A 16,135-nucleotide genomic window follows, 5' to 3' on the forward strand; every position below is an offset into this window, starting at 1 on the left:
ATTTTTCAAAAACTTGTTTTTGTGCCCACATACACCCTTCCGAAACAAAAGATTTTTTTTAAAAAAAAAAAAAACTTCTTCAGTTTTTCTAACATTTTAAAGCACAGAAGCAATATCTATTTTAAAAATTGTTCATTGTTTGAGAATTCCTATCTCTCTTTCTCATGTTGTAGTCTATACTAAATGTATCCTTGTTGTAAAATAAACAATTTTTGCATGTAACTTGTATGTATTTTAGTATGTAACTGCTTAAAATATCTGGACTTTTCCCCCTCCCCTGCCGTAAATTTCAACGAAGTATTTTTGCGTCACGATGCTTCCTTCCACCGCATTTTGGCTCTTTGTCGGCACTCCTCATTTACATAGAACTTACGGTAGTTTCTGAACAATATCGTGGCATGCTTTGGCTCTATCTCATAAATTTCTCCGCGTAACGTAGTTGTTCACGCTCTTCTCTTTGGTGCGAGGGGCAAGAGCGCCGATCCTGGGGGACCGGCCCCCTCCCCCAAAGCTGATGTGGGCCCCCCTATTGTATTTATGAATATACAATATTTGACATAATTTGAATGCAATTTGCCTTAAAATTATCATATATATATAGTTCTGCATCTGAATGTCCCCCTCCCCAAATTTACAGAGAAATCGGCGCCCTTAGCGAGGGGTCTCACGTTCGATTCTTGGTAGGGACATTCCGTCGAAATGTACATCTTTTTCAGGCCAATTATCCTGAGTTAGGTGTTCCTCATTCACACCAGGTAAATGCCGGAATGGTACGGTACCTAACATATAGGTCTCAGGCCGCTTCCTTCCTTCAACAATCTTTTCTACCTTACATTTCCTCGGATAGAGTTATCGTTGAGGGACGTCATCCCTTATACGTGACGGGTTAACATGGCGATAAATGCCGAAAGCCCAGAAATCTAATGACTAATCCTATACCCTGTATATTTCAAGCTAGATATATTAAACTACTTCAAGCTCTTTTACAATTGTATGTGGAAAAAACATTTCTACAATAATTATTGGTTTTTGGCATATTTTAATGAGTAAGTACCAAAATTAAATTGAGTTGATTTTGAGTTTAACGTCCCTTTCAGCAGTGAGGCTATATGAGACGGGATCTACTGATTAATGTGGAATCCGAACCTCATGAGCTGCTGCAGGGATTCGAACCCGGGTCTCCCACGCCAAAGGCGCGTACGCTAACCGATTAACCACGAAGGAGCTCCACGATTAAATTATCTTTAAGTGACGTTTTATTGAAAGTTTGAACTCTCAACATGGAAATTAGGAGACTACACATTTAATGAATAATTTACTTACCACGATTTTTCTTTATGCACACGAGTCCCTTTTCGTCACATTTTCGTTGATTTCCTGAAAGAGAAAAGAACGAGATTGATTTTTAAATTCATATGGTTTAACAATGCATTCCATGAAGTGAGTATGATGCAAAAATAGTTTTTAAAGTAAACTTGTCATTTCACAGTTGAGAAAAAACTTTTTACATCCACTATTGATAAACGAATGGGTTAAATTTACCGTAGTATATAAATCACTTTTTTCAAACACAGTGGCGTAAGTCTGACTCGGTTTTCATCACTGTCAACCTTCGAGTGCACATTGTATTCCCGTGGTGCTGTGTAGAGAAAGGGACTCTAGTGGGACTTTCTTTACATATACACTACACTTACATCTCTCTTCTTTGTACATTTACTTGTTCATACACACACTTCTTCTTTTACACTTTCTCCTTTTCATTATACGTGTTTTTTTAAACAAGGACAGGAAGGTGCCCTGACCTCCACTGCCTCATCCTCCCTCCGAGGAGGTCGTTGGCACCTGATAGAGGTTGGCTCCTTATCTCGGGAATCAGTCAGTCCCCACCTCTTATCAGCTTAAGACGTTACCCGCTTTCTCCAGCGAGAAAGTGTAGATTGGGATTTTTCCTTCGTTTAAGATGAGACCCAAAGGCATTCCTGAAACTTCTGTAGTACTTTTAGAAATCATATACAGTATATATAAAAGTGATTCTAACACTACACTATACCCTTTATGGATATTTTCATGGAAGTGGTTTACGCAGTATTATAGGATTGTTAATGTTATATTCCTTTATGAAACTTGAACAAACTCCCTATTCACAAACATTGAACTGAAAAAAAAAATGTACACCTTTAAAAGACTCAAAACTGAATAGATAATTGAACAGTAAAAATGTTACTGTAAAATTGTAACCACTACAGTCTAGCTCAAATCTCTTGGCGTGTCCTCTTTCTTGCAATTAAGACATAATAAAAACTTATTTGAATGCCATAGGGCAGGTAGTATAGTGTTTGAAAGGAGACAAATTAATTCTTAAAAGAATAATACAAAACGTGATTTTATTGGATATGCGTACATAATGTATAACCGTCACCAAAGTGTCAAGAAGAAAATGAGTAGCATTTTAAAACAAATGAGAGTATGGTGAAGATAACAAATAATATTTCGAATTACTCGGGGTACATATTCTCGTTATTAGGTTAAGACTGCCATATGCATATTTCATTACAATTACTAACAGAGTACATGGATGCGTACTTACACTTGACGGAAGTCCATGATTATACACAGTCAATTGACGGCTGAGTCCGTACACCACTAACACTGAAATTACAGAGGACCACTGTAAACGATGTCGTGTGAATGCGTTGTGATGATTTTGGTAGGATTTTCTAGAGTTTTTATACTTATTTCCTATACTTTCATTTTCTATTACGGGATTAAGAAAATAGGATTGTTTATGAAATGGCTTATTTTGCCTTTGTGAAAGTCTTCCATTTTTATAATGTTTGTTTGTTTTACTTTCACTACATTTGCCAGGATGTTTTCGATACTTTATTTAAAATATTTCACTTTTACTTGTTTATTGTTTGGTTTGTCCATCCAATGAAGGGTACGCGAGGTTGTCTAATACTCGACACTTGGGAGAAATATTTTCACTCAAAACTGTCTTTGTTAATAGAATGTTAGTGTATGTTTAGGAAAATAGAAAATCGTTTCTAAATAATTACGGGAGGAAAGAATGCATCTACGTAGAGTGGTTCATTACTTTATTGTAAGATTATTTCTTTATATACAAGTCAAATCCTGACAAGTGTTTATCCTTTGAAGCATATACTTCGTTCTCTGTGTTTCATGAAAGAAACATTTCAATCCGACAACGTTGCTCTTAGCACCATTGGCTTTCGCCAAACGCCAGGAGGTTTGCGCCGGACAGTACATATAAACGATTACCAGAAGGGTGTTCTTGTACTTTTGAATCAATGTGATGCTGGCAGTCGCCATCATCAGCATGCAAGTACTATCAACGCCGCGAAATGAGTTCTGTAATGTGTTCAGTGTAACACCTGCTCACGAGATTTCAATGTATCCTTGTTAGCACATCCAGTTTAGCGATGAACATTACCCTTTCGAGACCACTCATAGGTAGAAGTTGAGACGTGTTATGTACGGGACCGTGGTGGAAGATTTCACAGCATTTCCTCGACCTATCCATTATCAGGATAATTTCATGTAGATATACTATATTGCCTATCCCTAAATTCAGCCGACATCCTTGCTTCAATACAATCGCTGAAGGACACTGATGCAAAGCTAATGAATATCAGCACCATCTTTTAAGAGAACATTAAACTAGAGTTAAGCTTTGATTTCAATTTAGCGGGAATATATTGAAGAAGAAAAGAGTGTAAGCATTTCCTGGTTCTTTCCTAAAGATTAATAATTAGCATTTGATGTTACATATTATATTTTTAATGAAAGGTTATGCAGAAAATCATATTTTCTTTACTGTAGCAAATAAAAAAGGGCTTTCAACTGCATGTTAAATATTTACTAGGTTTTTGAAAAGATGGTGGGATGGAATCAACCGTAATAACTACAGGAGTTGAAATACCTAAGGGCAAATGGCGCTTAGAAACCAAAAACAAGCAAAATATATAGGCTGAGTTACATATTTTGAAAATTACCTGTAGTAGCGTTACATATTTTGAATATTACCTCTAGTAGCGTTACATATTTTGAATATTACCTCTAGTAGCGTTTCCAATGATGACATCTGTGCAGTTACAAAGCTCCATTTTCTTCTCCACGATACATTGCGCAAGACAAGCAGTGTAACTATAATACTCAAAGGCCCACAATCCTTCAGTTTCATCAGGGAATTTGCAGCCCCTGCTCTCGATGGGAACACTTCTGACGTCATCATCCGCCACTTCATCAGTAACTACGATGTGCGATATCATTGTTTTATACGTCCTGTCAACATCGAGTTTCGCATTATTAATTCCAACAGACAAAGGTACCTCGTATTTACCGTGTAGGACAGTCTACAATGCAAAAGAGAAAGATACATTTTATCATAACGCAGAAGTTGTTCAATGACAATTGCGTATAAGTTGATTAATATTCACAAGGCTTTAACGCTTGTTTGTCAACAGAGTACGTATGTATTACAATGCATATCTAAAACCAGCTACTTGTAAAACACATTTATTTGAAACACCTGTGTTTATCAAGACATGCTACCTAAGCCTGACTTTCGATGCAAATTTTGGTATTCTCACCCTACTTGAAACAAGTGGGTCAGTTGCCAATTTTATCGAGTGTTGTAGAAATAACCACAGCGTTTGCACGCCCTCAAAGGACTGATGCTCAAGTGCTATACACTTAGTATTGCCAATATTTAGACAACCAGCTATCGTTTCCAAGATATTTGCAGTGGTACCTAATTTCATCACGTCACTTTGTATTAGGATGTTGTGTAAGTCTTTATTTGTCACTTATGGTATCCAGTAAAAATTTTGCTTTTGTCAACCTTGTAGATTTTGCTTTTGTCTTTACTGGTCAACCTCTCCATCTCTCTAGAGATAGATAGATAGATAGATAGATAGATAGATAGATAGATAGATAGATAGATAGATAGATAGATAGATAGATATAGATATAGATATAGATATAGATATATATTAGAATAACACCACTCTGTATAACGTATGCTAGCGAAATACATACAACAAAAATGACAATATTACTGGGGGACAACATGTCCTAACTGTCAATGTTCTAGAGCGTGGGGTCTCTGGTTCAATCCACGACCAAGTATATTTGTGGATGTGCAATTCCGTTGCCATGGATTTTCTCGGGGTACTTCCGTTTCTTCCCACACTCTCATTCCACCAATTCTTCCATCATCATTCACTTGCCTTCGTCATTTGTCTCCATTATTACCCACAAGTTAGGCCAGCTATACACTATGAGATAAATCCTAGGAAATATGATTTTTTTTCTTGCAGTCAAAATCTCAACGTGTATGGCACCAGATCTTATGTCATTTGCTATGTTCTGAACGATCCTATGAGTTTTTTTTTTAAGAGCGCGCTCTATTTTAGAAAGAAAATTCGTAAGATTTCAACTGAAGCGACATCAGGTGAGAGAAAGTGAAAACAAATTTTGTTTTCTTCCCGTCAGCAAAGATGATATTTGCGCATTTATTAGTGCATTCGAGGAGCATATATTTTTATATAATACAAAGTCAGGGCTCTATCACAAGAGACATGCAAGGCAGAAAGCACTGGAAAATATTGTTGGCTGAATATGCGTTGTGAGATCTGGCACCTCTTCCTGAGGATGTGAAACAGGAAAAATCTTCACGTGTATGGCACGAAAGGGTAGGATTTCCAACGAGATACATCCTTAGGTAAATCATAAGATATTTCCCAGAATTTTTCTTATAGTGTATAGCAGGCCTTATTACGTATAAACGTAAACTATGAATTTTTACGCGTAGACACATATCACTGATTTGCAGATACCACATTATTTTTGCTGAAAATACTTAGAATAGTTGCTTGAGAAATTAAGAGTCCTTGAGTGAGTATTCGATTGATAATTATATATAAAACCTAGTGATATATGGACGTTTCAGAGTTATAGTGATGTAAACTACTTTGGCAATACATATATATTAATATACATTTTAAAAATAAATAAATAAATAAATAAATAAATAGACACGGAGACCAGACCTAGATAAGTCAATTTGTTAACAGAAAATGTGAAAAAAGTAAGAGCTTCATTCTGAGAAATGGCAGATATCAACAGATGACTATGAAAGTTCTAGTGATAAAGAAAACAGCTGTTTTGTTTATCACAAAAGTGGTGTTTGCTAGATAAGAAAATATGACTTATAACAAAAATAACTTTCACGTGCCCATATATAAACTTGTTCTTTTGTATATGTTTCTGAGATTTGTAAACACGTTATAACCAATATACTCACTGCCATTCTGCCTGAAGCCCACAGAAACTTCACCGACATTTCCATTTGCTTATGTGCATCAAGGTAATCGTTCTGGTTAGTGGGTTGCCTGAAATGAATATAAACTTTATATTTCGTAAATTATACCTCAAAGGATCTGATTCTTGATCTTACAAGGGACATCACCCAATTGTCCGGCTCCGATTTCAATGAAATTTTTATTACTGATAGAGGACCTGTATTCATTACTTGTGATGACAGAAATTTTTGCCATGGTGCATGTTTTTTATTTTTTAATAATTTTTAAAGGTTGTGATGTGGTTAATAGAGATTACTGCAGAAGTCCCTTACTACCCTTTGTAAACGAAGTGTTGATGAAAAAACAACCATGTAGATACATATAAGGCCTAGGGGAAAGTCGTATGGTACGTATGACCTTGACGGCAGCCATCTTGAAATCCGCCATTTTGAATTAAGGTCAAGTTTTGAAAAATGAAAACCATAGCATGTGGCACCTCATTTTAACAGTAAATTTTCCCCAAAAGCCAATTGTATGCTTATTTTTGTTCTATAGTTAACCAATATGAATTTAGGACTCTTCTAATGTGCACCAAACATCCATTATTCGATCTTTAAAACTGGCAACACTCCTAATTTTCACCGCATGTTTTAAGATTCCAACTGGCACTTTACAATTGTTCCCATGGCTCATGTTTTCTAAATTTATTACTTTTTTTAAGAGTTGCGATTTGTCAGTTCATGAATAGTGTTGGGATAAGCATCCAGCAATCTTTCTGAATTTTGAAGACTTGCCATGTAATTATTAATTTCCTAGGCAATGTAATTATGTATTTCCTATACCTGCCCTTCAAAAACTCGTTTACTGACATGAATCATCGCGCAACGAAACAACTTCAACTTTGCATTGAGGTAATACCGAAGACGTAGCTTGTAATGGATAGTGGATGAGACGAGAAAGCAAATGAAAATTCACTTCAAAAAAGAAGACGAAATATGATTGTTGTGTATATCAATGGTCTTTTGTTTTGTTTTATATTTATTTATATTTATTTGTTTATTGTATGGCAATATTTTAGCTAGTCAGACAAAAAAAGTCATTCGTTTTCTAGCGATTGTTGTCGATGGTTTATGTTTGTAAAATTTATAATCAGTATTGATCGGGAACTCGATTAAGTTAAACCTTTTTATAAACAAGTGACATGTTTTCATAATTTTTTCGAGGTACAAACAGCGTGTTGGGAACTGTCATGTTATGCCTCTTTGATAATTTCTATCATTGCTGCTGTTCCTTTAAAGTTGTATTTATTAAAAACATTTTATTGTTTGTCGTTTGCGCAACATGTAGGCTACATTTCATGATAATTTTGTGTTCTTATAACACCAATTTGTTATAATTTCATTTGTATTTCTTTACGTCACATAGGTCCATAAGTTCCTCATGTACTCTGGGTTAAAATAAGTAATTACACTGCCTAATTACGTGGCAAGTCTTCAAAATTCAGAAAGATGGCTGGATGCTATTCCCAACACTATTCATGAACTGACAAATCGCAAGTCTTAAAAAAATGTAATAAATTTAGGAAACATGAGTCATGGCAACAATTGCAAAGTGCCAGTTAGAATCTTAAAACATACGGTAAAAATTAGGAGTGTTGCCAATTTGAAAGGTCGAATAATGGACGTTTGGTGCACATTAGAAGAGTCCTAAATTCATACTGGGTAACTATAGAACAAAAACAAACATACCATTGGCTTTTGGGGAAAATTTACTATTAAAATGAGGTGTCACATACTATGGTTTTCATTTTTCAAAACTTCACTTTAATTCAAAATGGCGGATTTCAAGATGGCTGCCGCAAATTATACCCTTACCGTATCACTTACCCCTAGGCATAATATGTATTACCCACTTATTATCATTAATATGCGGGTTAGAAGCGGAGGTAAGGGACTTAAGCACATAGTAAGTTTGAACAATTAAAATGCCTGTAACTTTTCCCCAAATGGGCGTATCTTAAAACTTACTTCACCATTGTCTTCCTGGTTAAATTCTAGCCCGAAATTATGTATCATATTAGGCTATTCCCATTTAAAAAACTTGACCTTAATTCAAAATGGTGGATTTCAAGATGGCTGCCGTCAAGGTCGTACGCACCATACGACTTCCCCTAAGCCTTATATGTATCTACATAGTTGTTTTTTCATTAACACTTCGTTTACAAATGGTAGTAAGGGACTTCTGCAGTAATCTCTATTAACCACATCACAACTCTTAAACATTATAGAAAAGTAGAAAACATGCACCATGGCAAAAATTTCTGTAATCACAAGTAATGAATACATGTCCTCTATCAGTAATAAAAATTTCATTGAAATCGGAGCCGGACAATTGGGTGATGTCCCTTGTTAGACAAATCATGGACTAGTTTTTATGATTCAAAGAAACATGTATAAACAATGTAACGTAGGATATCGATATAACGCAAATGTCGTTATGTATCAATGAGGTTGTATCTTAAAATGATGAAAGGGATTTTCGTAATAGCCACAAATTAATTTGTCCAAATAGGTTCAACGTTCAGTTATACCTAGGTATAATAGTTTATTTCTACAAAAGAACATCTTCATCTAGACCAGTAATCGCCAAACTTATGACGGTTCTGAAATACCGTACCCTTTTTAAATCCTACTGTGAGCTACCAACCAAAAGAACCAGGGGCGGATCCAGGACAGACTTCGGGGGAGGGGGACGGTGGATTGTAATACTGCTACTTAGAGCTACTTTTAAGAGCTCCAAACTCTGGGATGGGTTTTATTTTTATATAAAATAAAAAGTTTCGTCTTTTAGGGGGGGGCGATCGCCTGCCCTGGATCCGCCACTGAAAAGAACTACAAACTTCTTTTTTTTTTAAAAAAAAAGAAGAAAGAATAAAATCTTACATTTGTTTATTGCCTATAAACTTACATTTCTAGTAAATATGAAATTAAACTATCCAAGCTGGCAAATGTCTAATATACACACGAAAAACACAACGTTTAGCAAATGTCTAATATACACACGAAAAACATAACGTCTAGCAAATGTCTAATATGCACACGAAAAACATAACGTTTATCAAATGTTTAATATACACACGAAAGCATAACGTTTAGCAAATGTTTAATATACACACGAAAAACATAACGTTTAGCAAATGTCTAATATATACACGAAAAACATAACGTTTAGCAAATGTCTAATATACACACAAAAAACCTAACGTTTAGCAAATGTCTAATATTCACACGAAAAACATAACATGCACAAACCCACGCGTATATAATCAACTGTGAGATGAGGCTGACAAAAGCAGTTGCGCGGGTAAAACAAGTAGTTGTCAGCGCCCTCTGTCGTTAGTGTCAGTTCATTGGAGGAATGAAGGAATCAACAAATCACAAAATTTTTACACTTTTTTCAATTTTCCGTGAAGAAGTGCCCTGTTTTAGCACTAGAGAACCAAATGTCATTTTCCGATAAAATCAAAAACAGGCATGGCTTCAGGTTTTGGGAAGGAGAGAGTATTAACTTCACCAAGTAGTTTCGTCAGTGGAATTCCATTATTCGACAATGACTCCCTACGGATAAGTTAGAAGAAATTCTTTTTTATTTATCTCGAAATTCGGGGATGGACTTGAAGTTTTTAAGCATAGATATGATTGACATTAGCTTCTTTTTTTTCTTCAGGAATTCCGGAATTTGGGTGCTTCAGCCTGAAAGCCCCCTCCTCGTATATTATATATTATATACTGCCTTATATAATAATAAGTTACAGTATAATTCTCAAATAAATATGAACAGCGTACCTCACATTCCCATTTGAGTTGACATTTTCTTCCATTCTCTATTTAAATCGTGCCTATCATAGTGTTGTTAGGGTTTCTTATCCCATATTGCTGGAACATTTCTCACTAGTTCTATTAATATGACTTTCCTAATCAAATTTAACGTTGTAGGTCTCTCGAACATAGACGCGCACAATCCTCTGTAGACGAAATTCTGAACAAATGAAGATTTTATTCCATGCAGCACTTTGAGACCTAGGGAGAACCAATGAGAACTAGTGTTTCTTCCAGACATGTTTTTGGGGGTGCGCTTCCCCAACGGAGCTCTGAGAATGCACCCCCGGAGGAGACCGAAATAATACGTCTATAATATAATAATAAATAGAATAGTTCGAAATAGAATCGTGTGAAAGCAATATGTTGCCCCGGGACATTTTTTCTAAAAATAAACACTGATGAGGACACGAGCCACAGCAATGCTTCCACTGTAAGAATAGATTCGGTTATTTATTATCGCGACCACTAATTCACGATGGCGGTTGACCTCTAGGTTGCAATGTAGCGTAAATCTCCGGCATGTGGTTACCCATGCAATCCATGTGTTTGTGCCATCATCGAGGCAGTGACCGCGTACCTAAACCTCGATCTCGACCACGAGGCATCCTCGGCATGTCTTTACCTTACGAATGGTGCCCGGAGACACTTTCCTTACTTTAGAAATTTACAGCTTATGAGGGCAATATTACACTATAACCATTAATCATCAGTTACAATAACAATGACAACAATGGAAAAGAAGCAGAAGGAAAGTAATTGTTGCGGTGTATTACGATTCATAGTATAGAAACTATAAATTGATGTAATGATTATACGAACACAATTAAGAATATTATCAACATCTAAATATACACAATAGATTTGAATAATAATTATGGTGAATGCTGTTATATCACAGCCTTTGTGAACCCTTTGTTTCGTTTAGGGCTTCTGATAACTTCTACATGAAATTAACAAAAGGCCAGGGCATGAATTTTGTACATATATTTACACAACGGGACGAGAAGGAATTCTTTGAGAATCAAGACGAGAAAATATTTCTCGTCTGGCTGGCAACACTGCTAAGAACTCTTGATTCGGAAACGGAAACGATACTATTTACTTACTCGCCTACGTATAAGGATAAAACTGAAATTTATTTCCTAGTCCTGTAGTCTGTTCCCCCTCTTCTCCCGTAATATGCTTCATCAAACTTCGTCAACACGAAGTAAGAATAGTATTACTTATCATGCAACGTTTGCATTATACTATACCACCATATTTTTAGTACATCCACACCAGAAAATGAATTTGGTTATACTTACTCTGTATGGACCGAACGTGCTGCGTAACAGTAGGGCAAATCAGTATAAATACGAGAGAAGAATTCTGTACAATTCCTGTTTTCTTCATACGCAGTGCAATCAGTAATTGATACATTAAATGGTCTAGAAAATAATAATAGTAATAATTCAAGTACATATTTTGTAATTTGCAACACACAATTATATATTGCGGTCCCAATTCGTTTAAAATTACTTGGATATAGTATACGTAAGACCGTCTGAGTTCCAGAAGAAGCTGGACGCTCATACTTTTAGGGATTATTCATTGAGTATCTACGAACTTAGAAAGGGGGTAACAAACCCACTTTCACTTACTTATCCACTGATACGACAATAAAAAAGAACGTACCTATTTGCCCTTGTACTTTATATGCTATAGCGCATTACATTATATGCAACAAGGATTTTGGTCTGCATCATGATATAAATTTAAAAATATTTAACATTTTTCGAATCGAAATCAACAAAATTTATTCTAGAAAGTAAAAATAGAATGTTAAGCACATATAATGAAGACAATGCAGTGATTTAATTTGGTAACGTATAAATATATAATATGAAGTATCCTCGCGCACGGAAGACAGGGGGTTCTCATGTATACTATTACCAATTACTTTAATAATCACCAAAACTCACTACGATAATTATTACAATAAATTAAACTATTTTTGTGCCTTTTAGACTTTGCCTTTCCGTAATACTTACCATTCATTTCACAGAAACTAAAAAGACACTTTCATTAACTATAGCTTCCTCACTTAGACCCTATTATATTTTTTAACAGCATAAATAAAACAAGTTTAAACAAATCTGGCCATAACATTTGTTATCATAAGGTACCGGACTAATGTCCTTATTGCCCTTGCAAATTATATGACTAAAATTTACAGTTCATTTAAACAAAATTAGGCAAACCGATCTTTCTTCGAGAAACGCTATGTTCTTATTATAAATGAAGATAGAAAAAGTATATGAACATTTTGTCAGATAGAATCTTTATTGCACACTACTTTCCTATGTACCGTTGTGAAAATACGGTCTTTTAAAGAAAGATAAGTATTCATTTGTATATGAATAACAATGTTAAGTACTAATCTAATACTGGAACAATTTAAACATTAAAATTTGAAGGTATATACATAAATATTGCAATGAGTAATACGAGGCGCATCCAGAAAGTAAGTTTCCCACGCGTCCCATAGCTAGAAAACGGTACGTTGCGCGAAGGGACTGCGTGTACGTGACAGAGTAAGGTCCTAACATGGCACATACACTAGCGGAACTTCCCTAATTCTCTCAGTAGCGTCATGGCAGTGATTGAAGATTGGCGTTCCTATTCCAGCTCCCGCTGCGAGTGAAGTGCGAGTAGTAATAAAATTTTTGAATGCAGAGGGCATAGCACCGATTGAAATCCATCGTCAGCTGTATCGTTGCTAAAATGTCAATGCTGACCCTGTGCGCCTGGCTTTGTGCTCTAGGGTCAGTTGCTTCAACACAAAACTTCTTGATCAACAGGCACTCCATGACAGTGGCGTGCAATAAGGAACGGAAAATCTGCAGGAACTGCTTGCTCATGCCGTTAGGCCCATGGACCTGGCACAGCTAACGATGGATTTCAATCGACACTATGCACTGTGCATTCAGAAACTTTATCATTGTTCTCACTTCACACGTGGCGGGAGCTGGAATAGGAACGCCAATCTTCAGTCACTGCCATGACGCTACTGAGAGAATTAGGGAAGTTCCGCTGGCGCATGCGCCTTACTAGGACCTTATTCTCTCACGTGTATGCAGTCGCTTCGCGCAACATACGGTTTCCTAGCTATGTGACGCGTGGAAAAGTTACTTTCTGGATGCGCCTCGTACTATCATGCAATAAAATTATAAATATGATCATTCGTTTTAGACTTAATTACTAAAAAAAAGTAACTGCGTTTACTATTGAGAATATCAATTAATTTGTTTTGATTTTGTATTTAACGTTCCTTTCAGTAGCGACATACTAACCACTTAGCCGTGAGGTGAGCTTGAAGAGAATATCAGGCCTATACGTATACCTAGGTAGAGCCAATAGGCCTACTACAACAAATTCTTCAAATTTTGATGTTAGAAAGACGGTTTAAATGTTTGTTTTATCTTTTGGTACCCTCACGCACCGTAATAGACAGAGATGTGTAACACATCAGATTGAGAATCGCAAAACGTGATTGGAGGAATACAACACGTGAATGAGAAACTAAATGAACTAGATTTCAATAGGTTCAGAGAGTATTGTCACCCTCTAGCGGCAGACACAAAGTAATATGCCAGATAAAGTAGCGTAGACCGTAATTCAGTAAGAAACGAAAAACAGAAATGGACTTCAAAGACTAAACGCTGTAGACATGGAAAGAAACCAGATTAGTAAACCGAAACAATGAAAATGCTAGAGAAAAGCTAGAGGGCACCCCCAATGGTATTATCCTCTCTCCTAACTGCCCTCTAGTCCAGGTCCTTACTCAAGATTATTTCATTCAGGGCACACCTTCCTGTGCTCCCTAGATTTTGCTTCTTACGTAATTTCCAAATTCAAATAAATTTCCTTTGCAATGTATAACTGTTGTATCGCATTTTCGTAAGCGAAGGAAATTAGTATCTATGTATTTTACTGTTTTACGTGCACAATATGTATTATATATATATATATATTTCCTCGAGATCGGTCGGGTGGTTCAACATAGATGAGATTCGGGCCTGAGAGTGCGTTTATCATTTCACTTTGACGATATAACTTGGGGGAAGTGGAGGGGTAAATATATAAAATGACGGCTATTAGTGTTGAATTTATAGTTTTTGGGCTCCTTAAGTTGATTGGTGACAGTTGTCCAAAATGAAACGTATTCTCCTTGTGCGAAGAACAGGTAAATAAATAAAGTGTAAACAACTTTTGTATGTAAAAAGCGTATATATTATCATTCTACGGACTGCCTAAGATGGTAGCTGGTTTAGAATGGATTTTTTCTTTTCTTTTCTTTTTTTTTTTTTTTTTTTTTTTTTTTTTTTTTTTTTTTTGAACCCGTAATATCGACAAGAAACTGAAAGTAGGCGTTAAGTAGTCCACGAAGCGAACCTTCAATTTTGTGGCACAAATACAATAACTTAATTGGCACAAGTGTTATTTTTCTAATTCATATTGTACCAAACACTACCCGGATCAAGTTCATTCTTCCATTTTTTTTAAAGGCTTCAAACCGAATACTACTTTAATGGATAAAGATTGATTGCATGATTGACGATGACGTTACCACTAAAATTCAACCAATCACTGAATCAATCTTTCGCCATTTCAATGAAAAACAAGTCGAAGTAGCAAAAGAACATTTGAATCGCTTTCTGTTAGAAGGGCGTATGTAACGTTTTTCACAATTTTAACTTTTTTAGAGAAATTAATACTTTAGAGGCAGATGTAACAACTTATGTTACAAGGACGTGTGTTTCTTGAAACGTGTTATAAATGTAAGGCATTTTTTTCATAAACCAAACCGTCTCGTAAGAAAACAGTTTTTGTCATTTCCCGACAACTTTTTTTTTTTCATTGCACATACGCCCTTTTAACAAAAAACGATTCATTTCTGGGTCAACGCTAGGCATGGCCAGAACCGGTTCCTGGTGGAACCGGTTTTCGGGTCTAAACGGATCCGGTTCTAGAAGATCCGGTTCCGGGACCGGTTTTTCGGATCCAGTTCTTGAACCGGTTTTTCGGATCTAGGTCTGGAACCGGTTCTGAAAAACGGATCTCCGAGCGCCGGAACCGGAACTTTGTGGCCATCCCTGGTCACCGCTATGAAATAATTATGTAGATGTGTCATTTTTAAAAATAACTTAACAGAGATTCAAACAACAGAAAACAGAAAAGGAAGATATTGCTAATGTTATTTGTTATGCCTACTTATGTAATCTCCAAAATGTAAATGAGAACTTACATTTCGAAAGACCATTGAGACGTTTTATTTTCATTATGACATAAAATGTCGAAGTGTTTCTTTATCGTCAATCCTGAAGCCAGTCTCAAGCAATATAGACTTTAGTCTACGTATAGTACATCGGCATGTGGTATTTGAGAACTGAGGAGGAGGAACCTAAAGAAAAACGCTGTATTTTGGACAGGAGAATTAATATATGTTATGGAAATTGTCCCTCCCTATCAACGGAAATTCTAAGAAAAAAATGCATTGGTCATGTGTTTCCTTATTTGTGTTGAGGAGTTTATACACGGAGTTTCATGTTCCTAACTTGACGGACTTGTGTCCAGTGATGAAAATTTTCCGACTCATAAAAAGTGGTTTTTTTTTTCAGTTTTTCCATAGAAGACAGAAAATATTTCGATTCATGAAAAATGGTTTCACTTGTTTCAATTCTTTCACATAGTACTGAAAATTGTCTGAGCTATAAAAATATTTCAGATTCTTTAAACGATCTTTCACTTTTTAACATTTCTATACATGAATTCAATCAATTTATTCATTACTGAGGAATTGCTACTTGATTACTGACATTTTTTTTTAGAACGGAAAATTTTCCGAAAAAATATAGCGGAAAATTTTCCACCTCACATCACTACTCGTGA

At 35.8% G+C, this 16,135-nt stretch overlaps 1 protein-coding gene across 3 annotated transcripts in view; it reads right to left on the minus strand.

Moving 5' to 3' along the window:
* Positions 1 to 16,135, minus strand: part of LOC145665914 (uncharacterized) — a 34,719-nt gene that overhangs the window by 14,265 nt on the left and 4,319 nt on the right. For all 3 annotated transcript variants that reach the window (XM_081733028.1, XM_081733024.1, XM_081733020.1), the window contains exons 3-6: positions 11,509 to 11,631; positions 6,326 to 6,413; positions 4,076 to 4,373; positions 1,324 to 1,377 (exon numbers count right to left, since the gene is read on the minus strand). In XM_081733028.1, coding sequence (XP_081589154.1) covers positions 1,324 to 1,377; positions 4,076 to 4,373; positions 6,326 to 6,413; positions 11,509 to 11,631 — 563 coding nt within the window. The remainder of the gene's footprint in view (positions 1 to 1,323; positions 1,378 to 4,075; positions 4,374 to 6,325; positions 6,414 to 11,508; positions 11,632 to 16,135) is intronic.

The sequence above is a fragment of the Thermobia domestica genome, chromosome 1 (assembly GCF_964235325.1).
Source record: "Thermobia domestica chromosome 1, izTheDome1.hap1.1, whole genome shotgun sequence".
NCBI classification, from domain to species: Eukaryota; Metazoa; Arthropoda; class Insecta; order Zygentoma; family Lepismatidae; genus Thermobia; species Thermobia domestica.